The sequence below is a fragment of the Melopsittacus undulatus genome, chromosome 10 (genome assembly GCF_012275295.1).
Source record: "Melopsittacus undulatus isolate bMelUnd1 chromosome 10, bMelUnd1.mat.Z, whole genome shotgun sequence".
NCBI classification, from domain to species: Eukaryota; Metazoa; Chordata; class Aves; order Psittaciformes; family Psittaculidae; genus Melopsittacus; species Melopsittacus undulatus.
This window is the reverse complement of record NC_047536.1, coordinates 26857828-26885047: the sequence shown is the minus strand read 5'-3', so window position 1 is coordinate 26885047 and position 27220 is coordinate 26857828. Positions and strand designations below refer to the sequence as shown.

Sequence of the window (27220 nt, the reverse complement as noted above, 5' to 3'; positions counted from 1 at the left end):
AGGGGTAAGCTAGCTGAGCATTCATGATGGAATAGGCACCTGAGAGCTTCTGGGGCTGGTTCATGTTGCTGCTGTCAAAATGTATCAATGTAAACAGTTCCCATACCTTTTTCAAGCTGAAGAAATACTGACAAGTTTCAGGCACTTACTAGATCATGGTGGCATCAAAGACCTAATTATTTGCTCTGTATTGTAGCTCGTAAAGGGTCTATGATTAGCTCTCTGTCTTAGGCACATCATCTGTGCATTGAGTGTGTTGAAGGGCTTTCAGTGCTCCTAGGCAGATGCTGCCAAATTGGTTATTCATAGAATCATAGAATGGTTTGGGTTGGAGGGGACATTTAAAGGTCACATAGTCCAACACCCTTTTTTAGTGCTTTATTGCTAGAGGTTTAGGGTACCATGTAGTTCATGCTCAGTCAAGATGGTGTTGAATGTTCACCTGTGAGAGGTATGTGTCATGGGAGCAGGGAAATGGGACTGTGTTACTAATGAGTGTTCCTGATGGCTCCATTTTCACATTTTTGAAGGTGCTAAGCAGGTTTCAAGAGAGGGCCTGTATCTTCCTTTTGAATTTCTGTAAACTCAGCAGAGAGGAGTTAACCATCATAACCATAACCATTTTAACATTGATGGGATTCTGAACTGTATATTCAGACAAAAAATTGTTTGTTGTCTCTTATCAAGCAACATACTTTTTTTCTACTTTAAACTACTATTGTGGTAGAATCTCTCTGCCTAGAGATTGCCTAGGAGGAGAGAGCTGACTAGCTCATACAGGAGGAGGAGGAGGATGTTCAGAGGAGGGACCTTCATGACCTGACTTTCCTCTGTTTTTGTTGAGTTAGCATCATGAATGCCATTTGTTCTTTATAGGTATAGCTGCATGGGTCATGATGATGCTGTCCTGAGGCACTGATATAATGTATTCCAACCCTGGGGTTCTTCTGTTAGAGAATTGTTCTAATATGGAATCAGAATCAAAATTAAAGACTGGCATTTATGTTGTAGGCTGATTTGGCTTTTGCATGATTGGAGGTACTTATAGTTTTAGTCCTTCTCCCCCAGCTTTGTCCTGATTCTGATCTAAATCCAAGAATTAGCCCTGTATTGGTCATTGTTGAGCTGCAGTAATAAATTCCAGTAGCACTAACTTAAAGCCATCTACCATGCTTGACTGGAGTTGATTGTTAATAGTACTTAAGCTCCTGGTGGCATTTGGAAGGATGATAACCATACTGGATCTGTGCCCAGCTGGAGGAAGAGCAAAACTTTAGCTGCTTATTTGCATTAGGATGTTGATCTCGTGTCCTGCCCCTAATTCCATGTGCTGCTGAACTCACTGTTGCAGCTACAGCTTTTGTTGACCCAGAGAGGAGCTTCTGAGTGTGGATGGTCTGAACAGGACATCATTGTAGCTGTCTTTGCCATTGTGTTGTACAATGACAAATGCAGCAAATGCATTGCTAAAGGATTCTATTGTCTTCTATGGGCTTCTAATTGCTGAAGTTAAAGTTATGGGTTTTTGAAAAACAAACAGGCTGAATACTCAAACTTTTGACAATCTCTTTTGAGTGGCGTTTTGGAGAGATTTTATCAGATGTGATGAGGTTGTCTGGGCTGAGCAAACAAGATTCTCAGAAGGTAAAGGTAGAAAGTCGCTTCCAATAGAAGTGGGTGCATATCTAAATGGCTTTTTGGGTGGTAAGCTGTCATTTGGGTCAGTGTCCAATAATTTTTAAACAATTCAATTCAAACCCTTGCATTAAACAGAACAGGTTGAGAGGCCAATAAGCTGGAAAATTGGAAGGAAATCTTGATAGGTTCAGCTGGTGCCTGGCATCAGAGCAGCCTGTCCATATTCTAAATGCTTCTGCAGCCAAGTGGGCCAAGAGTGTGAGTGCCCACATGTGAGGCAGAATAATAAAGCTGGGGGGAGTAATGTGATTCTCTGAACAGCTTTATAGAAGCAGCTAAAAGCTGGCAAAAGAAACAACTATAGTCAACTAACAAACATTTGTGGGTACAGAAATAAAGTTGCTTTTCATGGACATAATTGTTTTATGCTGAATCCATTGGTTAAAAGCCCATCAAGGGTCCAAAGGATGGAGTTGCCCTGTCTGCTGGTTACCTGTTGGGTGCTGGCTTACCTGGAGGTGGTGAGATGTTTTGATGGGTCACTGATCACTCCAGTGAATTTGTGCTGTCAGATCTGTGAACTACTTGGTAATGGCTGGTCAGAATGTTTTTCTTTGAAATCACACTAATTTTAGTGGCAGTTTTGTTCTATTTCTAACTTACCAGGTGTTACTTTGGAATTACTAATTAGATGTAGGCTGTGAACAGTTGGCAAGGCTTATAACTCTTTCCTTCTATACTGACAGTATGTTATCTGAGCTGAGAGCTAAGGTTTGAATGTAAGAGGATGGTAGAAAGTGCACCATAGTTAAAGAATAGGTGGGAAGATTGTGAGAAATGGTGGCAGAAGTTTGAGAGAGGAAGTGGCTTAATGCTGTAGATGGAAAGGAGATTTTTTAATCTCCTCTGCACAGTCTGCCACAAATGACTTGAATTTAAATTCAACTGGACTTTGAAAGCAAAATGCCAGTTGTCAGAATGGTCCTCGGTTCTACAGTTAGATTATCTTCGCTACCACGTAATTCAGTTCCTTCTTCCTTATGTGTATCCTCATTTATCCTTGCACATGGAATATCTCTCATCCTTGTGTGATGGAAGATCCGTTGCTATCTCTCTGCTCAAGCTTTCTTCATGTCCATCTGAAACATGCAAGACTGGAACCTGTAATAAATCCATGTGGAAAAGTCTGTCACTTGTTTTTACAAAGCTGTTCTTAGAAAGCCTTGCATTTGCAAGCATAATTACAGCTCTTTCTTCCTAGCACCTTTTATGCATTCATGTGCTGTCTATAGAATTTAGATTGTGTCATAATTCAAAAGAAATAGTAAGTATCCATTAGCTTGATTTTATGTTTTGTCTAAGCTACCAAGAGCCATTAACTGTAGCTCCAGAGCAAGAGCTGATTTATGGGTTTAACATCTATGTGAATGTTAGTGATAGTAAAGTCATTGGAGATGCCAAGTTTACTCTCTTGTGTTTCTAGATTTACCAGAGATGCTGGTTAGTATTCAAAAAAGCTTCAAGCAAAGGGCCAAAGAGGCTGGAGAAGTTCTCAGATGAACGAGCTGCTTACTTTAGATGCTATCACAAGGTAAGGCGCAAGGTTGTTTCTTTTATCTATTTTGTTTTATATGTACAATCAAGAGGAAAATCTGAAGTTGACATGTATTAATTTGCCTGAAAACTGGAATTTTCTTACTATCAAGGTCCTAAACCCACTTGTATGTTCCTTCATTCAGTGAAGTGGAGGCAAAGTCTTCTGTTTTCTGTTTTGAAGCAAACATCTTGCTAAGCTAATGGAAAATGCCTTTATTTTTAAAGAAGATGATGTCCCTTTTCTCAGCCCTTTAAAATCAAATCTGAAATATTTACAATGACTCCGACTCTTCATAATTACAGTAACAACCACCCAAGGTAACACATGAATTAAAAAAGCTGGATACGTAGATGTTCTCATTTGACTAGGATATTGCATCTGTGGGAAGACAGTAGACAGCTACTAGAGGTGAAGCCAAATGTGCAAATTTTTCTTGCAATGATGGTGTGAAAACCTTTTCTAAATTCACAAGTATTAAAAGAATGAAGTTTTCCCCTCTAATCACTACTCTGGAGTTATGTGCACATTTCATATTCATCTGAGAATTTACATGTGTAATTCTCCTGGGCATGAAGGTGAAATAAGAAACCTTTTAACTCAGAATCATTGTTGGCAAAAGCTTAATATATTAGAAGATTAGGAATTATGTGCTTAATTCCTAGGAGTCGATGAGCACAGCTCAGCTTGAGGCTGATCCACGCTTACTCACTTTGACATACATTTAGGAGGAAATCTTGAGGGAATACCAAATGTGAATTCAGACTTGTCTGTTTGCTCATAAAACCTGTGGCTAGTCGTAGTAAGTCATGCCCAGAAATAGTTCATTCACATTGACAGAAGCAACTTTCAAAAGTAATGAGAAGTGCATTTTTTTTTCATCTGATGTGTGTGAGGGTGTGTATAAGACAATTTCCAGCTTTGTGTGAAATGCTGCATTTATAGTAATATGGCTCTGTCAGTTATTGATGCAAATCTGTTTCTTCCATTGTATTAATGCAATATATTAGAAGCACACACTGTCTTGAAGTTCATGTTAAGTAATGAATATAAAATCCAAGAAGAATCTAATTAGGCTGGACTTTTTCTCTTCTTTCAAGAAGATCTGTGCCTTCACACTTATTTATGATATATATAACCTAACAGCAGTTTCCTAAGTGTCCTGGGTTCAGCTGTAACAGCTATTTTTCTCCTGCTTAGTAGCTGGTGCAGTGCTGTGTTTTCGACTAGCCCGTGAACAACGCTGATAACACTGATGTTTTCAGTTGTTGCTAAGTAATGTTTACTCCAATCAAGAACTTTTAAATCTCATGCTCTGCCAGTGAGGAGGAGCATGGGAAGCAGGGAGGAAACAGCGACAGCACACCTGACCCAAACTAGCCAAAGGAATATTCCATGCCACAGCACATCATGCCAATATATAAACAGGGGAGAATTACCCAGAAGGCCCAGATCTCTGCTCAGGTCAGGCTGGGTATTGGTCCATGAGTGGTGAACAATTGTACTGTGCATCACTTGTGTTTATTGTTTTCTTTTCCTTTTCCCTGTTTAGCTTTGTATTCTCTTCTCTTGTTATTTCCCTTATTGTTATTATTATTGGTGGTACCAGTAGTGGAACTGGACTGTTCTTATCTCAGCTCTTGGAGTTAAATTCATTTGATTCTCTTCCCCATCACTCTGGGAGACGGGGGCACAGGAGGAAGGGAGTGAGTCCCTGTGTGGTTCTGAGTTACCTGCTGGGTTTAAGCCATGAGACTCTGGATCTGGAGACTAATGCACCATAGAAAGTCTTGCTAGCTTGGAGGGATTTTCAGTTATAAGTCAGTCTTAGTCTGTAGCTAACAGTTAATTTTAAGCTGTTGCTGCTTCTATAAATTTAGTTTCTGGATTTCTCTGGTAGCTTATGTGACAGGAATAAACAATGGTCAAACTCCCATATCAGTCAATGGGAATTAACTGTTTAGTAGCTGCAAATTCATGCTTTCTGCTTTTGAAAGCTGTAACTGTACGTAATCAGAGCTGTAACATTAATAAAGGCACTAAAGCAAACCCTAGTTTTGACTGAGGTTTGAGAAATATCATAGCAGTAAGACGTCTTCCACACATATTTTGTGTGGATTTTATTAGAACTTGGCCAAATCTGGGGGCTCTTTCAAGCAGGATGAAGGCCTAAATCCTCATATCTAGAGGGGAAGAAATTTTTACCTTTTGGAGGAGTAAACCACATTTGAATGCATTGTGTCCTCTTGAAAGCACTGGAGGGAACTGATAGATTATTATTTTCTAAGTCTCCTTTGGGACAGGTGAGGCGCCTTAGTGTCTGAGTCTTAAGTGGAATATACGTGAGATGATCCATCTTGCATTGCTTTTGGTGTCTTGGACCTGTCGAGCTAGACTACCAGCTCCAATCACCCTGAGCCCCTCCCCTAAAATTCTGTCTGCTTCAGGTTCCTGAAATGTAGACCCAAATTATGGGACACAGTATGGAGTTTTCTGCCAGGAACCCTTAGTCCTCCTGTTAAAATGGGCATCTCCCTTCGCAGCACGGGAACTGGATGCTGTGGATGTACTTGCTGAGAGCCACTGGGGTGCAGGCTGGATGGCTTCTTGGGATCTGCCCTAGAATATTGCCATAGGTGTTTGTTCTCCTCATTTATCACTCCTCTTCACCACTCTGTAATGAAGCAATGCTAACCAAGTACAGTGTGATCACGCAGGACAGTGGGTTGTCGCTTACACAGTGTTGCTGTTTGGTAATGGGGCTCTGCAGTATCCCTGTTTTTCCCCTGTGATGTTAAATGAGGCTGTCCTCTAGCTGTAGAGTCATCAGCTATACAAGCTGATGGATCCTGTTTAGTTTTAATGAACCTTCCTGAAATGGAAGCTAATGAATATTAAATAGCATTTTCTGGCTAAAATGTGTTAACTTACAAAGAACACAGGTGGAAAAAACAAGTTCCTTTTTTAAGTAAGCTTTGTAAATGTGTGAAATTCTAAGGTGGTGAATGATGCAGCTTCTAACTATTAAATATGAGGTGTTGAAAAAGGAGAACATGTCTCTGCTGCTCTGTGCAGCTCTGTAGTTGAACTGATTCTTATAAAAAGCATAATTAATTATTAATAAACCCCAACAAACAACTTGATATGGCAGCCTTCAACTAACTCCACTTGTCACCTGGTTTGACATAGAATAGTAATGGGACTTTGGTACTCAAGACATCACCCAGAGGTCTAAGACAGTCATTGCTGTTGTCCTGGTACACATTTGGTCAGCCTGAGCAGCTGTTATAATAACAGCTTGATGGTGTGTGGAGGCTTTTCTGTGAGAATTCCAGTTCTGTCACTCCTGGACAGAAGGCTGCGTCTCGCTGCTGCTGACAATGAAGTTAATCCTACAAATGAGAAGCCCAGCCAGTCCTGTTAATATGTCAAGTGTCACTGTGTCATAAGCCTGTGCTAATAAATCTAAGGATGAACGCAGTTCAGTCTGACAGATGATACTGTTAGAGGAAAACCTCACTTACAGATTACCAGTTTCAGATACGCGATTGTTAACTTCCTGCATTGTTCTGAGGTGGTTCTCAAACACTGTTGAAAGAAGCATCAAATCTGGAAAACTGAGGAGCCCCCACTTAACCCATCAATCTCAGAAAAGGTTTAATTAATCATAAAACTGTAGAAAAATTAAAATGATGAATGGAGCTAATTTTGCATTGGCACCTGCCTCCTGCACTGAAGTGTTGAATTGTTTAATTTTGTTGCTTTTTTTTCTTTCTGTGATGAATCACAGTGCAAATGTTACTTCAGTTTATTAGTGGAAAAGGGCTGTCAAGAGCATTTGTTGTGCTGGCACCATGACGGTCCAGTCACTGGAGCTGAGTTGCTGTGGTCTGAGACCGTACATCATTTCCTTGGCACCTTGATTGAGTCAAGGTCCCTCCTTTACCCACTTGACATCTGGGTCACAAGCAGTGTCTCTGGGGTGCCTTAGTGGTGCTTCTGTTATACTGGGGGGGTCCAGTTTGTTCTCATTTGAATGCCTGATGTATGTGTCCTCTACTGCAGCCCTGCAGTGGGGCTACATTTTGACATCCTTGCTACTGAAAGTCTAAAGCAACAAAAGAAATAAGGACTATATATGTGTGTGTATATATATATATTGACCTTTAAATCCTTTCTCATCTTGTTCTCTGTTTTAAGAAGTGGAAAGGTTAAAGTGTCCTAAAATACAGGTTGTCTGAGAACAGTCATCTGTAGCTTGTTAACTGGAAATTTGCATACACAAAGCAAATTGCCCACTTAATTCACATGGGCCCACAATGGACAGTAAATAATTAGGATCCAGGCTACAGAATCTACACAGAGTTGCCTTTCAGGTACCTGTCTAGTTTTCACTTGTTATATGTAAATACTAACCACAAATTACCATTATGCTTTAAGAAAATAATAGTGGAGGAAAAAAAGACATTCTTATTTCTTCCAGTGACTTTTGACTTTGCAGTGTGCCAGAAGAATCCTTAATATTCCAATATAAAACCAACTAATTGCACACTGCTGACAGGAATATACTGATTCCTTGAGGGGATCTAAGTTTTAATCCGATTGTATTAATCTTGCCTTGAAACAGCAGAAGTAATTTAAACAGTCTTTCTGTCTAGTTATGGAATAATCCATTTGGAAAATTGAATTGTGTAATTTGTAATTGTTTTCCAGGCTTGCTAATGCAAAACCGTATTGGTAGCAAATTAAATGTTTAAAGTATGACCACTCTGCTAATAACTATCTGTTAAACATTTATTTAAATGAATACTATCACTTAATATGAATGAAACATTTAGTTTAAGGCTTTAAAAGAATTAAAGTAACTGGTCAGGATATTTTGGTATCTTCACTATGCTGTCATATAGCGAGGCTCCTTGCAAGCCTGTGGGGCAGGTGCATGCCCTTCCATTATGGAAGGACATACCTTGTGCATGGGTCCACTGATCCCATGAGTGAAAGAGCAGTCCCAAGTGTGATGGTAAATACCAGATCTCTAAATATGGGTGTTCCTGGCTTTAATTTCTTTGAATAAGTCAGTGTGTGCCCTTCTGTAGGTAAACAAGGGAAAATGGCATATTTTTCCCACTGAAGAAAGGAGATACAGGCAAGGTTGAAGAAATATTTAAAAACCTATTTAAAATCATAGTGTGTTATGTATACTTAGTAACTTAGATATATATCTATATAGCCAAATCTTATAAACAAGACTGGGCTGGAATTGCAGCAGCGGCAGCAGCATTTTCCATTAAATGTTCCCCTGGGGTGTCCTAGGAAGTGTTCTACCTGTGCTCATCATGGGGAGAATTTTCAGGAAACCAAGAAATACAGAACCATGAAGCCCTAAATTAAGAGTAAACCACAAGATTCTTAACAACCACTGAATGTGGCAGTTGTGTGGGTAATAAATACATTTTCTTGTGTTATATTCTGAAAGGCTACCCATATTTGAGATTTATGGATGAATTCAAACAATAGTTTGAATGCTAAAGACCATTTTTGGTAACCAATGTGTTTGGCATGTTTTTGAAGGGAGTGAGAGAGATGGAAGAGTTTTTGCTTGAGTGTCAGGGTGAAGCTCTGTCTGCTGGTACTGTCAGTAGGGAAGTGACTGATTAATCCCTGTTCTGGTTCAGAACTCTCTTACCACACAGCTCTGCAAGTGTTTTAGGTTTTAATCTGATGAAATGTATTTCGATCACATGGATTGTCATCTTAACGTAAAAGAGGCTTGAAGGTAAAGGGGAGAAGTGTGCAAAGGGACATCTTTAACGCCAAACAAAATCTCATTCTTGTGATTTCTCTGTTAATACTGATTTAGGACTGATTTTTTGGTTTATCCACGTTTTTAGAAGTAAGTTCACAAATGTGCATTACTTATTAATCTCAGATAAATAAATCATACATCAATTCAACCCACCATGAACCCACTGTTTTACAAGAGCCTGGCAGAAGGAGAGTTATTTAAAAAACACATGCAAAAAAAGAAAACTTAAGCCTCAAATATTTGTAGGTGTTTGGTGTCTGCTCCTGACTCCTCTCCAAAAGCATGGTAGAGGGGATGTTAGCAGCCTGCCACTTCGTCAGTGTGAATTCATTACATATGTGCCAGACAACTTGAACCATCTGTTACACAAGGGTGAGCAACAGGAAGGCTATTCAGGCACCTGGGATAATGATGGTGTTTTGGAGCACCTTGCTGGGTGGCACAGCGTGTCAGAGATCAAGTGATCTTTAGAGAACTTCTCTCTTAGGATTGCAGGTGCATTGTTGAGCCTTGGCAGCAGGAGCAGCTTGGCCTTGCCAGAAGGGGCTGTTGCCACCCTGGAGAACCTCTGAAAGGTGAGGGCAGTTTCAGCAGTGCAGCCCCTAAAGGGAAGAGAGGACATTAGGGTTTTTATGCTGGACATAAAATTGGGTGCCACAGGGTTGTGTCCAGGACAAAAGGTATGCAAGAGCTGAAGGATGGAATGCAGGCGACTCTTCTGCATCCTAGCACTTGTGCCACTGACTTCAGAAATAGTCCCAGAGTGCCAGATTTTGTCCATCTGTTAAGCTCCTTGTGTCTGCTAGGTCTGAAACTATCTATCTGAAACTGCCTGGGAAGGGACTAGGGTATGTGCATAGTAGTGTGGACATTTGGACCTGGGTCAGGGGTCAGAACTGGGGGCTATCTGTCTGTCACCCTTCAAAGGGCAGTGCTTTGGTGTCAGCTTGTGCTGCTCAACAGAAGCAAATGCCATCAAGAAGTCTTCAGATGGATGTGGAGACTTTCAGACCATGCTCTGTGAAATGCCATTATACAAAAGCTCTCAAGCAGTCAATGCAGCACAGAATAACCCAGAAGCTGCCAAATGTTGTAGCTAGCACTTCTACAAATATAAATACCTTCCCCTCCTCCCCCCCCCCCCCCCCCCCCCCCCCATTTCAGAAGCTAAAACATGAGTTATAAAGGATTTGATGATCGGTGAAGTCAATGGCACAATGATATTTGATTTCAGTATTTCTTCAAGGTATTGTCCAAGGAGTGAAATTGCCTGCAATTTTATTTGACCAGGCTATAAAGCAGATGTGGTTTTGGTGCACACTGCTTTGCAGTGCAGTCTATGCACATTCACACACAGCGTAAGGTGATTCCTGGAAGCACCTGACTTGCTGTGCTGCAGGCTGTGGAGTGATATGTTCTGTCCCTTCTCCCAGTATGTAGCACTCGGAGATAGGGTGATGAGGAAGGGATGCAGGATAGAGCTTCATAGGCATATTAAACAGAAATCCTCATATAATTAAATTATTCACCCCATCTCTGTGCCTCTTTTTCCTTCCTCCATTTCCTGTACACCCACCTTGCAGACCTAAGGAAAACCCAGACCCACTAACGCTCAAGTCAGTGGCACTTTCACGTGCTATCTTCATCCTTCTCTCATGTGTTGACTTAGGGAGAGTTTGCACTTAGATGAATTAACTGCTGGTTGATACCCCAGAAAAGCAAAAAAAGGCCACTGTGAATACTGCAAAGGCAATAGATGAAACAAATAATATTTTAGGTAATCTGCATTGTCTTCTTTATACCACAGTATAATTAGGAGTACAGTAATAAAAAGCAAATGTAGGAGAAGGCATGTTGAAATTAAACTAAATTTTTCTGTTCAGAATGTTGAACTTTGGGATTTCAAGCATGAGCTGATTCTTGTAAAATCTCTATTGGAATATATTACTCTGCATTTGGGATTACAAAGAGGTACTTTACTGCAAGAACTAACTGGCTTTTGAGAAGAATTTATGATAAGAAGGAAAAAAACTTGCTATTCTCAGCTCCGAAACAATGATGCCATTATATTTATGCCTTTTTCATGTTCAGTCGTTTCTAAAGGGGAATGCAGGAGTAGTGAGTTTTGCTGTCATGAGGTCTAGTCACCCAGCCACCACATTTCTCCACACCTTGAGTGCAGCACAGCTCCCTAATGGTCCACTGAACTGACTGCAGCAAAAGTGGCCTACTCTCTCTTGGGAGAAGCAGTGAGATTGCTGTGCTGGGCCACAGGATGGAGCTGCTGCATGTAACATTTGGGGAAACCTTTCTTGACTGGGTGACCTAAAGAAAGAAAATTCTGGGTTGCAAGGCATGTCTGTGGCTTCTGACCTATGCTGTGTGCTGGGTAAACCTTGTTGGAGAGACCAGCTGCTTCTGGTGTGAAGCCTTGGACTGCAATTATCTGATACATTGTCAGAAGGAAATCTCAGTCGCTGTGGCTGGGTTCAGAGATGATGTAGTCCTGGAGCTGCATTTTGGATATGACACTTAAGAAACAGTGTGCAAGGCTGGAAGATGCTGTCTGGGCAGGGATGAGACTTGAGTGCAGAGACTGGCAAGTACAGGATGTTTCTAGCAGTACAGAAATGAGTGATTAATTCTCTGTGCCAAGGATGCAGAGACTCTATGAGCTGATGTATGGAGATTGGGCAGTAGTTGCAGCTTGCAGCAACTTGGGAGGTAAATGTGGAAGTGATGAAGGTAAGGTGTACAAGGTTGGAACTGTAGTAAAAGAAATAGTGACCAGAAATGTCTTCCTTTAGTGTAGGCAGGAAAAGCAAATTTTGGTGTAGGCAGGCAAAGAAATGTTTTAATCTTGTCTTTCTCAGTTTCCCAGCAGTGTTATGAACATTCTCTCCCATCTGCCCCAGGGGTGCATGGCTTTGAACACAGGCTCATTGGTGATGCCCTTTGGGTGGGTTGATTGGTTTTTCTTTCCCAGCACTCTGCCGAAGCAGGCACCATCCCACATGGTGAAGTGTCCTTTCCCTCACTCACTGCCATGTAGGATGTCTTCCTGCCTGGGGCTGCGACAGCATGTGCTACCCCTCACAATGGGCAACAGCTGACTAGGTGGTACTGCTGAGCCTCCTAACTGCTGGAAGTGCTTTTGGCTCCTCAGCCAGCATGGAGGTAAGCTCATAAGCTTACCTCATAACCTCATAAAGCTCAGTGAGCCTTGTCACAGCATCCTCAGGTTTCATCAGTCTAGAGACAATTACTGGGATATCCAGCAGCGAGAGTGTGACATGCCTGATCTTAAGAAATGAGCTTTCCATTAGGACAAATCCTAGGTAGCTGAATGATTCATTACCAAAATGTATGCCTATGTTCTGCTTCTGCTAACTTTTGTGCTTGTAGATACAAAACTTCATTAGCACATTCACTTGCAGAAAATGTAAATGTGCTCAGTATAAATGTCAAGGTAGTTGCTGTCCTGAATGAACATTTCCTTCCTGCATTTGAATCTTTTTTTTTTTTTGGCATATGAGAAAAATATATGAGAGTTGAACTTGGCAGCTGGCAATTTGTGCTTGACCTGTCATGTGCTGAGCACGATGGGAATAGGTTATGACAGATTTGTCATGCTTAACAATGAGTTTGTCAGTGCCTTGTTAGCACTGAGGGATGCGCTTCCATCACAGGGTTTCCTGGAAGAGTAAAAAGCTGCTCATGCAAAATTAAATCACAATTAGGAAGTTTCAGTTTTGACACTTCTCAAAATCTTGAACCTGGAGGCTATAAAAACCTGAGCTCTAAATTTGGCAGCTAAATTTGGCTGTTTCTGCAAACCTCTTGCAGAAGGTTTGGCATGTTCCCCTGGGGATATTCTTTCCATTATTTCCTTCTGCCTACTGCCCATAAAATGAGTTCCCAGACATTGGATCTATTATTTGTTTTTATTTTTCCCACCAGCTGCTCTTTGTTCCTTCCATTCACAGGAAGGTTTCCTTTTGGGAGGTTTGGCTGCCTGTTCTTCCCTGCTGCCAGAGAATAGGCAATAAAATGACCCCAAGAAAGAGATTTAGGATGAAGGGCCAGAGAGATGGAGGGGGTTGTGCTGGTGATCCCAAGATGCTCCAGAGGAGTGCTTTCTGTTGCTAGACCCTACAGCACTGATTACTCTTTACACTGTAATACACAGTCCTATCTGTGAGACAATTGCTGCATTTCTTTGTTTAGAGTTGACGCAGTTTGATATGAGGCTATTCCACAGAACTAGGGAGACCAATGTAGTCAAGTTGTTAGGTTGTACAACTTTGGGAACATTTCTGCTAAATTCCCCCTCTTTCTCTCTCCTCAACCCCTACTGCGTTAAAGAATCAGTGAAATATTTTCTGATAATGAATATCTGAATATAATTTCCTGATTCCTTAATACAAGGCTCTGGGTGGGAGCCTTATATTAAAAGGAATTTAAATAATGAAAATTTCCTCCTCAGTCGAATTTAAGAGTGTTACTTGTGGTTGTGAAGGTGAAAAGTAGATATTAGAAACATGGAGCAACTGCAGTATGTATTTACTAAAGCTGTATGCAGGGAAACAGATACATGTTTATTTTTTTGGCATGAAAGCTGTTTTTCCAATCGCTTTTTGGCAGCCAAGCAACAGAAATCTGTGATTACAAGTCTGTGAATCTTTAGTGCTAAAAAGCTTTCTAATAACTAAAACTGTGCTTTTTTAAGTGGACCACTTTAACAAATCCTTAACTTCCCATCAAAAAACTAATTTAGAGAGCAGCTTTTCACCATTCTTACAGTTTTGTCCTCCATGATGAAAGCTGTACTGGAACTGGACTTGCTCCTCCAAATAGGCGAATCCTTTAAGTTTTTATCTTCACCTTCCTCTGCTTCTGCTACATCAGGTTGGTCTTTCTCATGTTCTTCATGTAAATATTTCTCAACCTGGAGTGAACGTTGATTCCATCTGCCTCTTGGCTAAAATCCTGCTCAGATGGTATTGCACTGAAGCTCATGTACAGACAAGAGAGAACCGGACAATGTGACTGCTTCATCATCCAGGGACTTCAGACTGATTGTCTAAGCATGTTCCTTTGTGCTTTTTGTTAGATATTATTCTTTCGTCTCCTTCTCTAGTCAATAATGGATATGTGTCTTTTCAAGCTCCTAAGTAAAACTCTAACTTGTGCTTTTCCAGGTCACAGAGCTCAATAATGTGAAGAATATATTACGAATGCCAAAAAGCACAAAGAAGCATGCTGTTGGAATTTATTTTAATGATGACACATCAAAAACCTTTGCTTGTGAGTCAGGTGGGTAAAATGGCAACGCACATTAGCAAACACAGCATTAATTGTGAAATTATAAATGCATTATATACCTACACACAGATTTTCTGGGCATTTATACAGAACTTGAGGCAGATGAGTGGTGCAAGGTGCTGCAGATGGAGTGTCTTGAAACGCGGATTAATGACATTAGCCTTGGAGAGCCTGACTTGCTGGCATCTGGAGTAGAGAGGGAGCAGAGTGGTAGGTACATAAATGTTGACCTTTTAAATCTTTATTTGCACCATTTTTAAGTCTTTTGGACTATGCTCGTGAATATCAGAAGTAAAATGAAGCAAAATTGTTTGTTCCAAGCCTTCTTTCCTGTTTTGTGGAGGGTTGTTTTTGTTTGGGTTTTTCTTTTTGGCTTCTGGGTGTTCTTAATTGCTACAAGAGATAATAAGTAAGGTAATGGAGAAGCACTTTCGGAGACAAGTTAGTTGCTCTTGAAGATGGGGACTATCTTTTGTTTGTGTATTCTTGTATGATGTCTGTACAACAGTTTCAATCTGTGACTGGGGCTCTTTGGCAGCATTGTAAAGCAAATCCATAACAGTAATTGCATGCAAAACCTGAGCCCATGGCTACTTCACTTTCCTATGCAAATGAACTGGTTACATGCAGAAATGCAATTGCAATGTATTTATTTATGCACACAATTTTAGTAATTGTTTGCAAATATCAGGGTAATGATGGTGCCATTCTCTTCAGTGTCTGAATGCGTGCACAAATGTTTGATACCCTAGGAATGCAGCATTCTGACTGGCCTAGCCATAAAGTTTATTGGGTTACTGGAAGGATTTGACTCTTTGTTTTTGAATTAAGTGTTCTAAGTGGAAATAAGATCTTATCTTAGATATCGAAAACAGGAAATTCCTTTAATGAATTGCACATTTAATGGGCAGGGATTTTAGACTAACCTTTTGTTTTTCTCCCAGAGAGATTCAATGTGTATTTGATGCCATCCCCTAATTTAGATGTGCATGGGGAATGTACCTTGCAGATAACATTTGAGAATATCTGTCTTTGGGACATCCAGAATCCCAGAGTAAAACTCGTCTCTTGGCCATTAAGTGCCCTCCGACGCTACGGACGGGACCCCTCTTGGTTCACGTTTGAAGCTGGGAGGTAGGTCTGTGTTCACTACATTGCATTGCTTTCTTCGGTGGTGCTCTGGATCACTTCTGCATGGTGTTGAAAGACATGAGAGCTTATCTTCAAACAGAGTCTAATCTGTACCCTCTGCTAAAAATATATCTATTTTATATGTATATATTTACCATATATTTAATATAGAAATTATTTATATATATAAATTTAATATATATTTATATTAATTTATATTCATGTAATGATATACTACATACAATAATTTATATGTTAAAATATGTGGTAAAAATTGAAACAAAAATAAAACCAAATAAAAAACCTCTCTTAATCCCAGGTTGCAGCCTGAAAAGAAGCAGTTGCTAAATAAAAGTGCCTGAGGATGGGGGTGGAGGAGTTGAGGTATCCCAAGGGTTTGCAGGGGTGGAGGCTGGCAGCATTGTATATTACTGTATAGGGTTGTTCTTCAGTAAAGCTATATATGAGACAGAGAATTGGACAGACAGATCTGGGAAGAAGGGGTGAATATCATGTACCCTTTGGGTACAAAGTTATGGGTTCTGTACTGGAAGTAGGATTTGAAGCTGAGAGCAATGAGTGCCAAGTTTTCTCCCCAAAACAAACTGAAGTAATGGAGCAGGAACTCCTCTTTCTCCATTCAGTGGATTACCGGTTTCCATCTTTTTGACAAATAAATTTGTAAGAAATTTGAATGCAATTCCTTGTTTTAGAGATGATGTTCTGTATTGCTTCCTACAGCTCAGTTTTAATGAGCTGAAGTCTTTGGCTGGCTGAATTTGGAGCACTTGTTTATTGAGCTATCAAATCCTGTCTAAAGGATATGGATGCATTATTTTGGATGAGCACATGAAAGAATTACAGTAGTAAAAGAAACAGATGATATAATTAACTTATCTGGAAAGGGAAGAGTGTTTAAATATCCATCTTCCATATTACTACAGAATAACCCCCCTTGGTGGAGGGAAAGGATACATTTTTATTTAGCTGGTTATTCATTAACCAGGATAGGACAATGCAGTTGGGATACTGAGGATAGATATTTATTGTTTCAGGTGGAAGACAAAACTCTGCAAAGCTCATTACAGGCAGTGTTAAAAGCCTGCAATGGGAAGAAAATCCCACCTGGCACAGATTTGAGATGGAGTCTAAGTATTAAAAATCTGTGTCTTGTGCATGATCTCTCTAGAGCTTAAACACTTAAGATAGATCAGTGGTACTTAGATGAATCTCTGCTTGGTGAGAGCAATACAAATGTAGGCTAAAACAGCAAGGTTGGACCAGGGCTGCAAAGACCCATAAGCAAAGGCTTAAGTAACTTTGTTCCATATTTCAGCAACCTCTGTTTTCTTACTGCTTGTACAATAGCACTTCTAGATCAGCTTGATAAACTTTTGCTTGCTCCTGTAAACTTAAATCTCACACTTGGATCCCATCTGTTCTTGCTTTGGCAGGATGTGTGACACAGGAGAAGGACTATTCATCTTTCAGACCAGAGATGGGGAAGCAATCTATCAGAAGGTTCACTCGGCTGCTTTAGCCATAGCAGAGCAACACGAGCGCTTGTTGCAGAGTGTGAAAAATTCAATGGTACGGCTGCTTGTTATGTTTGTTGCTTCACAGTGAGCACAACTAACAATATGTGATCTTAAGTTTTGATTCATAGATAGTAAGCTGTCTGATTATTGCTTTTATTAAATTGTGCCTGATTACAGTTAGGGTGATAGATTTATAAACTGGGACTGCTTTTCAAGAATCAAAACAGGGAACTTCATGCTTGATTTTTGTGTTTGCAAAGCTATCACGAAGTGTGAATCAATACAGAGATGATAAGCTCCTGTCAGTGCACATTCTCATTAGGTTCCTTTGATTAATCAGCATCATGAGTTTGTTTGGAAGCATTTTTCATCAATCTATTTGCAAGATGTTGTGGCTCATGCTCAGTTTTACATTTACTAATTGATGTCTACACTCCAAGGATGATTTGGAAGGAGTCATATGGTTCAGATTAAACTAAGGGTGAGGACAAGATGTTTGTCTGATCTCTCCATGGATGTCTGTTTTCCACAAGTGCTTTTTGTATCTAGAACTTGTTTTACAACCCATATAGAAGTGTAAGATGCAAAGCTAACATAGAGATTGAGAAAAGATAGTGTGGGATCTCCAAAAGCATTCTATCTAAGGCAGACAGTTTAGGGCACTTGCAGCTAATGTGTATCAGGCTCTTATTAACTTTCACATAACCAGGGGAAGTTTAGATTAGATATAAGGAAAAAGTTCTTTACTGTGAGGGTGGTGAGGCACTGGAATGGGTTGCCCAAGGAAGTTATGAATGCTCCATACCTGGCAGTGTTCAAGTCCAGGTTGGACAGAGCCCTTGGTGACTTTGTCTAGTGTGAGGTGTCCCTGCCCATGGCAGGGGGTTGGAACTAGATGATCATAAGGTCCTTTTCAACCCAATCTATTCTACGGTTCTGTGATTCTATAGTAAATGATATGGGAAAGTGAGGAAAATTCAAGTCTGTTTCTATCTGGGTTGTGCAATGCTTTTACTTTCAATAGGAAAGAGCCTAGTTAGTGTTTTATATGTAAATAAAATATATATATATTTAGGTAGTGTGGTATACCAGTGTGCTGCTCTGTTAACTTCTGGCTAGTGTCATTACAATGTGTTCCCTTCTGTAAAGCCCAAGAGAGAGAGCACTATGTCTCTGAGGATGAAGTACTAACTTGGAGCCTTTCATGGGACAGCCTCTGCCCTGTGTCTGTTTGGATCACATGCTTTCCAAGTATTTCCAGGTGTACTAGGAAGAGCTTGTCACTTTGCTTGCTTGCTTGTAAAAGCAGTAGAACTAGCAGGTAAATACTGCAGCCAGAAGCACTGGTATTTTTCCCTTTCCCAGTAAAGTATCATCTAACACCATCTTCGCTGCTTTTGACTTTTCTTTAAAACCAAGAACCTTTTAGTTCTAGTTAACGAAGGGAGTTTGTGTTCAAAAATATCCTAAATTATCTGAGTTGAGACAGATGGGTAGATGATACAAGTACTCAACACCAACTAAATTAAGCAGATTAAAATTAACCTAGGCTAAATCAGCATAACTAGCTAACATTTGTAGCCCACCAGGATCAGAAGCAATGGAGTAACCTGTTGAGAGCATAGCTTCATTTTCAAAACCCAGGGATAAGTTCTGTAGAAATAGGGAGTAGGCTTACAGGCAATTTAATATTCATTGGTTTTACATTTGTGTAATAGCATCTTTAATAGATGATGTCTGATGTTGTACTGTAAAATTTCCATCTTAGAAATGCCAGTAGACTCAACAGATGTGCAGTTGCTGTAGATTTCAATAGAGAGCAGCTGCACAACCTCTAAAAGCTTTTCATGAACAGCATCCAACCATAGACCCTAAATCTAGTTTTATGGATGCTAGAGTGCGGGTTAAGAACATATTCCTTTTGGAATGGAATGGTGAATGGAAAGTCTTGTACTTTAGTAGCAGAATATAATAGAAGTTCATATGCCCCAAATATTCCCAAGTTTGTCATAGAAACACTGTCTGGTTCCGAAGTAGTGAGACTTGGTGGCTTCTCTGGAGTTCAAGGATAGTCAGATTTAGAAGTTTATGCAGAGCATCATTGTATCAGTGTAGACTCAGAAGGCTTCTTTTGCTGATGACAAAATATTTGTAAAGAACATCTTTGTTCACAGTGAGTGATTTGCTCTGTATTTTTATCCTGCTTTTGAATGCCTCAACAAGGAGTTCATTCGAGATGCCTGCGCTTCACGCTTGCCTGTCTATGTGATTTCTATCTCCAAGAATTATTTACCCTGTGAATTTTTACATTAGTGAAGCTTGAGCTTTTATTTACAGAAAGAGTAAATAAAAGAAGGCAGGAGATAGGGTGTTGAGAAATGAAGTCTACACTGCATGTCTTCTGTTTGCTCCTGTAGTCCTAACTACTGCTACATCAGTGCTATGATTATCCCAGACCAGGGTGAAGATGGTATTAAGCTTCTGAGGGCTTCTGGAGCCTGTGCACAAAAAAAAAACCCCACCAGAAAACCTCAGCTGAATATCCCGTGCTGCTAGAGTGAAATAAAGCTGCCAAGTACTGTTGAGAATGTGGGCTATAATGTGTCTGTCACCTCCCTAGCAGTCACTCTTTATGTTACCGTATGTTGGTTCAGTTTGTGATTATAACTGGCTCTGGCTCTTGAAATGCATGTGAGAAATTGACACAGTAGTGGTTCTTCAGCTTGGGAACCTCACCCTGACACTTTCTGTTAATGTGCTGTTGCTTGCTGCCAAGGTCTGAGCATATGCTGACCAGAGTCAGTGACACTTGCATGAGTTGGTTTCATTTAGTTTCCTTTCCTTTTCAGTGAATTCAAAGACCTCTCCCTTTTTTCTTTTAAAGGGAAGAAAGAGATGTCTTTCCTTGGTGATGCATGAAGCCTTTCTGATCATTTGGTAGCTCATCACATCCAGCTGTTTTATTTCTTTCACTTTTCCATTGCCAGACAATGGAAAGAAAATAACTATTCAGGTTATATTTCCATGCGTATTTGCTGTGCAGACTCACGGGAGCAGTGCTGTGATTTATGCTTGCTCTCAGGTCAGGTTGCTTTAAAAAAGCCATTACAACTTGACACGTCACTAAGAAGTAATAACTGCAAACTTCCTGGTTTTGGCAGCTAAAGCTCCATGCTCCATAGAAAGCTACTATCAGCTGGTTTATCAGCAACATTCCCTGATTTCTTCCCCTCTCAGCAACTCAAGTGTGATCCACCTGATGTGCTTTTGTCCAGGCTGCTGCTATCTTTTGCCATTTCCACAGAGATCCATAATTAAGAGTAGAAATGCTACTCACTTACTTTTGACATAAGAATAGTGAGTATTGGTGTAAGATGGGTAGGAGTCAAAGTAGCAGCATTAGTGCCCTTCAATTACCGAAGTTGTTTCTCTTAGCCACCATTCTGTAGTTTTGCTGTAATGAATTTAGCAAATGGTTCTTAAGCAGTTATTGTTCTAATTGATTTGGATTACTTAAATTTGTTTCCCTGGAAAGAAGAACCCCTCAAAAGCACAGTGCGTGCAAACTTCTCCAGCTGGGGATCTCAAGATGAAGGCTTACCGAGAGCAAGTTGTTCTTTGAAAATAGGATTGTCCAGCATTAGGTAACCAACCAAACCTAGCAAAATCTTTAATCCTCTTTCTTTTCTTTCCTTTTGGAGCCATGTTCACAGCTACCTTGAGAGAACACTGGTGTGCAGGTGTTTCTTTTAAAGGCTTTTGAGGGGTTTTTGTGTTGCATGTGGGGTTTTTTTTGGTGGTTTGGGTTTTTTTTTTTAGCAGTACCTCTACTTTTTTTTTTCTTTAAATATTTTTAGTGCATTTTTGCCAACTTGTTAAGGTGGGTTCCAAGAAGGAAAATACTCAACCTTCTGGGAGCCAGCCTCACCCTGTGTTTGACCTGGAGCTGTGCAGAGCCTCAGCAAACTGCCTTGGTGTACACCTCTGTCCGTATCTCATCTGGGTGACAGGAGGTTGCACAGCAACTCCCCAGATGCTCTCAGCATTAGCTTCCTCTTCCTCATCCTCAATCCCTTCCTCTGTGGATCTCTCTTAGCCACCAGAGCTGCAGGTGGCTTTGTGTTGTCCCTCGTTGCTTCTGACACTGTTGCTGCTTCTTTGGTTTGACAGCGGCTTAACATAACTTGATCCCTGCCATGCGTACAGGGAGTTGCATTCAGACTGCTCTGGGGATGCTTATCTCCTTTCCGGAGTCAGCATGCTCCTTCTCCCCTGGGCAGAAGAGGGCGAGAGGCTCCACGTTGATGCCCTCCAGTTATTATTAATACAACAAATAGTTTGCTATGTGGAGCCATGTGTCCCACATTGTGCTCTGCTCCCAGCACGTTGCTCACGCGTGTTCCAGCATATCAATTCTGGCTGCTTTTGACCTGCTTATAGTGCCGGGTACCTCTGCAGCATAAAGCCAGGTCATTAGCAAGTTATTCCTCCTCTTTCTGTTGCTGCAGAGATACAGTAGGTTAATTGTGAGAATGAAATCAATCATCATTAAAGCTGCTTTTGCTTGCAGTCCGAGGTGGTTTGATGAAGTGCGGTGAATTCAGGACATGACATGCTAATTCTTATCTCCAGCTGTGGGGTTTTTAATTCTTCCCCCTGCTGATTGAGTTCAGGAGGGTCACCCTTGCTGGCCTTTCTCTGCATCTTTATCTAACATTTCTCTAGCTGTGCCTCTTTCTTTCCTGCCAGGATAGACTTTTGCACTCCTGACAGTTAAGGCTGTTGCTTGAAGTGCCTTAGCTTGCTGTCCAACCGGCCAAATGGAACCACCAAAAATGGCATCTACAGGGAAATGCCATCCTCACAATGGTCTGCTGATTTTTATTCCCAGTAAAAGATCCCTCCTTGTTTGTTTCCATGGTGCTGAGGTGTGTGTGATGACACTGTGAAGGGTGTCAGGGCTCTAGTGAAGGAGCTGTAGAAATACACTGTGTGATGTAGGTGGAACCTTGTGTGCTGCAGTGACTCACACCCAGCTGACACAGAGGTGGGTGTTTTAGGAGCACAAGTTGATCTGGGTTTCGTTTTGCTTTGCCTTCTCATCACAGGCACAGTGTCCACCGTGCAAGGACTAAGCTGAAGGTAGATGAAACCTCTAAGTAACTTGGAAATGGGTCTGTTCAGATGCAGCCAGCCTTCCCCTCTTTTCTATGCTTGCTTCACCTGTTTGATTTTGCTCTAAAATATACTGATCGTCTTGTAAAAGGTTCTTTCACCTCAGGTTTCATAAAACTAATGTGTAAAACCCTTTTGCAAACAGCTGTCTTTATAAATTGGCTAAGTCAAGTGCAGTTTTGGTGTGTTTGAACTGATTTGTTCCTGAGCTGTGGGAGGAGAATTTGAACTGCACTGTGTGGCTTTTGGTGAAATTCAAATATTTTTATTAGCTCGTATATACATCTTATTGAATTAATGGGGAAATAAATGGCTTAAAGTAGTCAGTTCTTGTGTATTTTTGTGTTTAGTACAAATAACAAGAGGCTGTGATTATGTAAGAAAACATAGCTGAAGGCCCTGTATGGAGGGGAAGGTGTGAGATGGGGCTGCCAGCAATGCACTGCAGCCCACGTGCCCTCCTCCCAGCATACCTTCAAGCAGTCTAGCTGAAGGATGCAGTTGAACTCCCATGCCATTCACCTGATATGTTCCTCAGATGTAGCAGAGGTGAATAGAAAGTGCTTCAAATCTAACAAGAACAACTTGTCCTTACCCATGTGAAACATGCCCCATCAGGTTCTCAGTGTTCTGAAGCTGTATTTAGCTTTGGGAAGTTGCTTGCGTAGCTGGGAAGACCCTCTGATGCCTTTGCAGCTAAAGGGGAAGCATACCAGCCTTCTTCTGCCTTCTGCTGATCCTCAGTTTCTGTTTCAGCTGCTTGAGTTACAACTCCCTTCAGGGGAAGCAGTGCTAGCCCAGGACCAGGGCAGCACCAAGGTGAGCTTTGGTGTGCAACAGCAGTGTGGCATCCTAACCTGAGTGGTGTGTGCCTATGGAGACTAACCCCTGACCTAGTCACTGCTGCTTGTGCAGGGTGGGAGATGGAACGAGGGAGAGGCTGTGCTGGCTCTATCGTTAGGAGCCTTTTGCAGCCTGTAGCCGTGCTATTCTCAGTCTCCTTCACATCGGTTTATTGCTTTGCAGCTTCAGATGAAAATGAGCGAGCGAGCCGTGTCCCTCAGCACCATGGTGCCCTTGCCCCGCAGCGCCTACTGGCAGCACATCACGCGACAGCACAGCACTGGCAAGCTGTATGGTCTGCAAGGTAAGGGGCTGGGGTGGGAAGACTTAATGCACAAATCAGATCAGGGCATTCGTTGTTGAATCATTTCAGTTATCTGTCCAGCTCACGGAAGGCTGATGTTCACTTAAGCAAGTTGCCACTGCTGTCTGGTTGATGGAGGGAAGGGCATATCCCACCTTAAGATGGACACCTTGGCAGAGGGGTTTATAATCAGGAAGTGCCTTTCTTCCCCTTGGAGAGGGATCCTTCATTTGACAAGTTTTCTGACAGTTTTTACAGGATGGCCAGTTACCAAGGTTGCCCAATCCTTTCTGCTACCAAATTCTTTAATGGCACCTGATTTTTGCTTGCCAGACTTATAACCATTTGACTCCTTTCTCCTTTGGATGGCTGCCTCATAGGAAGAATGACGCAGTCTTCATTATTCATTTTGTGTATATTCAACCAAAACTGCATCCTCAAAACCAGCTGAATTAGGGAAAGTAAAAGGAAATGGCTATGATAAGTAGCTGGAGAAAACTGTTGCTTGAACAGCTGCAGTGCTGCCACCGTGCATGGCAGCCTGGCCTGACGATGGGCAGATGGCTTCTCCAGATCCCCTGTTTGCTGTCAGCCCACAGGCAGCACAGCTCTGTCACCTCATACCTGAAAACCTTCCCAGGCTGCAGTGTGGTCACCAAGGGACATCTAGTGGTCAGTGGATTCACGGGGGGTATGGAGGGGAAGCACACCCTGCTGCGGGAAGGGTGCCCAGTGGGGTTTGCTGCAGCGCTGGCGGGAGCCGTCCATGCCCCTGTGTTTCAAACCTGAACTTCAGTCTCCCGAAAGACTGAGAACTGCAGCTCCCAATGTGTGGTGTTGTTGCTCTGAGCTGGTTTCCCCAGAGGCACCCTTAGAGTGGGAGGTGGAGGTGCTCAGTACCTCTGAGGAGCTGATCCAAAGTCAGCATCTCATAGTCATGTACTTAAACAGCAGCACCCCATTTGTGTTTCAAAACACACTCTTCCACTCTAAGCTATGTGGATTGGCTGAGTTAGTGTTTGTATGGAAGTTGGTGTTGCAGAGTTGTGATGTCAGGATCAGGGCATTAGAGAAGTCATCAGAAAACAGATTAAAGACTTTGTACAAGTGCATCAGCCTGGAACATGGAGTGGAAAGAGCCAATATCCACCATAACTTTATTCTCACAACGTACAGAATAAAGGCTGAGCTTGATTAAACATTTGGATGATAAAGATGAACTGAAGTAGTATCCCTTCATTTTAGGGGCATTAGAAACTGAATCAACCTGCCAGGGTATGGCTTGATTTCTCTGTCATCCCTAAAGGTCAGGGCTGGTGTGTGCTGCTCCACGGGACAGCCCTGCTCTTGGTGCTTATCCTGCTAAAACCCCCCTGGGTAAATCTGTGTTTAGCAGGAAACCTCAGGGGCTGGCAGGGCTTTGTAGAACCACCATGGAGATATCCTTTGCTTAACACCAACTGTTCAGCAATCACTAGGCAGATATTTTAAAACATTCTGGTTTGGAAAACTTTTAGCCTCTCTTTTTTTTTGTGTGTGTGCCTTTTTTGTCCTCCTCAGACGCTAGGAGTTTCTCAACGAATAATGAAAGACAGACATTTATTTTACGTTTTTTTTTTTAATAAAGCTGGAGATTTTAGTAAAGCTCCAAAGCACCGACTGTCAGAAGCTGTGATTAAAAATTACAAGCTCCGGCAGCCCTGACGTACGCAGCCATATTCCATTCTGGTCCTCTCATTTTCAGCAAGATAAAAGCTGCTTCTTTTTCCTTTTCTCAACGCTAGAGGGGGCAGGCAGCACATGAAAAGCCCCAGCTGCACCCGGCAAAGGCTCCAGGGGGAGGAGGAACAATGAAAGCAGCACTTACATGCCTGTTCACATTTGTTCAATAAATTAGGGCATGGGAAGATGACCTGCTGGTGGCAGCCTGTGGCACACGAGAACAAGGCTGCTTGCAGCACTCTGACACAATCAGTGGATTGGTCTTTTACTGTGCGTCACTATAGAGTCCTTTATTAAAGCAACAATTCACCATTGAGTTGACACAAGATAAATAGACTGTATGGGTAAACCCCACCTGTTTTATATTTAGAAAATAGCTTGCTTGTTAAGCTGGAGAAAAAGGATCCCAGGAGCCTGTCGTCATGAGAATGGGGTAAAAGTCTTTGTAAAGTAAGTAAGACATACAGCCAACGTTGTAATTAGGAAAGACACTGAAGTCCTTGTGTTGTTCAGCAGTCAAGGCTACTCCTTCAGTAGTACACAGAGCACCTCTAATTACATTAGGTTGCCAAAATCTTGTTATGCTTCAATTGCTACTGGAAAAAGAAATATAAGACCATTGTTTTAGTGAGTCATATAATGGAAAAGAAGCAGTATTTTGCTGACTCAATGGTAGAGGCACCTGAAAACTTTGTATTGCAAAAAAATTTTCCATCAAAGTTGGAATTTACGATCTCTGAGTTGGCACTTGTCCTCTTTTGTAATATGTGGGAAAGAGCTGATGCTGATTTTGTGAGCTAAAGTGCTTTGTATATGTAAAATGCAAAGTCAGAACTTTTAAAAATTTAATTTGCTTTGTACAACTTTCTAATGTTAAGGAATTGGGAAAGAAAATCTGAGTTGGAGATGTTTCTGAGGTGGAGCAGCAGATTAAGCAGAGATGGGTTGAATTAAAAGGCTGTAATCTTTAGTTCACATAGTCCTTTATAAAATGCTGAATAAGATATCTGTGTCTTACTGAGTATTGTTCTGGGTTTCTTTTGCATCTGACTTGGTGAAGATGTTTCTAGCCCAGTGAAGCTTCATCGCACGGACACTTTTCCAACCTACAGGTCAGAGCATCGATAAAGGACTGCAAAGAACTTTACAAAGTCTTTGTCTTCTGACAGACTGCCCCAGTGGATGACAGTGATGATGATAAACAAGAATGCAAACATGGAAAAGTTCGGTTGGATGAAAAATTCTTGCAATACAAAGGGTTTTTGTCTTTTTTTTTTAAACTTTGCCAAAAGCTAAAACTATATTGGAAAAAAACCCCAGCAAACCCTCCAGTGTATCTTTTATATCTGACAGCTGGACAGAGAAGAAATCACTCCCTAAATATTTCCAAATGTTTTTGTATGATAGCAATGTTGTAAACTATGTTGTAAATATGAGACTCTTCTGTTGTAGTGTGGTTCTATTTGTCTATTACAGCTGTGTGTTCACTGATGTCAGCTGTGTCATCCTTGTTTGTTGTAATGCTTATCTTTAGTTATTTACATTATTGTTCAGCCTAATCCTTGACCTTTGAAATGGTGGCCAGTTTTAAGCAGCTATTGGATGCATTTTTTCCTGTTTGAAGCCTGATGAAGACTTGATTGATTTCTTTTAAAAGCACCCTCTCTATCTTCTATTTCCTGTATTTATTTCCATCTCTGTAAATGCTTGAAATAAAAAAGTCCCACTTAATTTTTACAGTGCTTTTTGTCATCATTACCAGCATCATGAACAGAGTTGTTGTGGAGCCACTACAACAGTGGAAGAAAGGAAGGACAGATGGATAGGGATAGTGGTTTGCTGTGGATCCCCCATCCACATCTAAAGCCATATAACCACCTGTTGAGTGTTCTAGTGAAACAGAGTTACTACTCTCACAGTGCCACAAACTATTCTGGGGCAGAAAGCTGATTTTTCTGTTTTGTGACAGCATTTGTGTTAGGTATTACTTTAATAGATTGGCACCAGCATCTTAATTTAACAGCAAACAAACTCTTCAAAAATAGCATGGTTGACTACTGTGTGCTGTACCAAATGGTCAGAAAATGTGTAACAGCTGTAAACAGGAACACCCGGATGCAAATGAAGTACTGTGCTTAGCGAGG

At 41.2% G+C, this 27220-nt stretch overlaps 1 protein-coding gene across 2 annotated transcripts in view; it reads left to right on the top strand.

Moving 5' to 3' along the window:
- Positions 1–26749, top strand: part of DOK5 (docking protein 5) — a 44369-nt gene extending 17620 nt beyond the window's left edge. Inside the window, exons 2-8 of one of the 2 annotated variants that reach the window (XM_005147563.3) lie at positions 3122–3229; positions 14240–14354; positions 14454–14573; positions 15308–15497; positions 16949–17084; positions 23234–23354; positions 26137–26749. In XM_005147563.3, the coding sequence (XP_005147620.1) occupies positions 3122–3229; positions 14240–14354; positions 14454–14573; positions 15308–15497; positions 16949–17084; positions 23234–23354; positions 26137–26204 (858 nt within the window). In that variant the 3' untranslated portion in view covers positions 26205–26749. Of the gene's footprint in view, positions 1–3121; positions 3230–14239; positions 14355–14432; positions 14574–15307; positions 15498–16948; positions 17085–23233; positions 23355–26136 lie in introns of both variants that reach the window. The other variant, XM_031047647.2, reaches the window with a different exon arrangement.
- Positions 26750–27220: the final 471 nt, after the last annotated feature.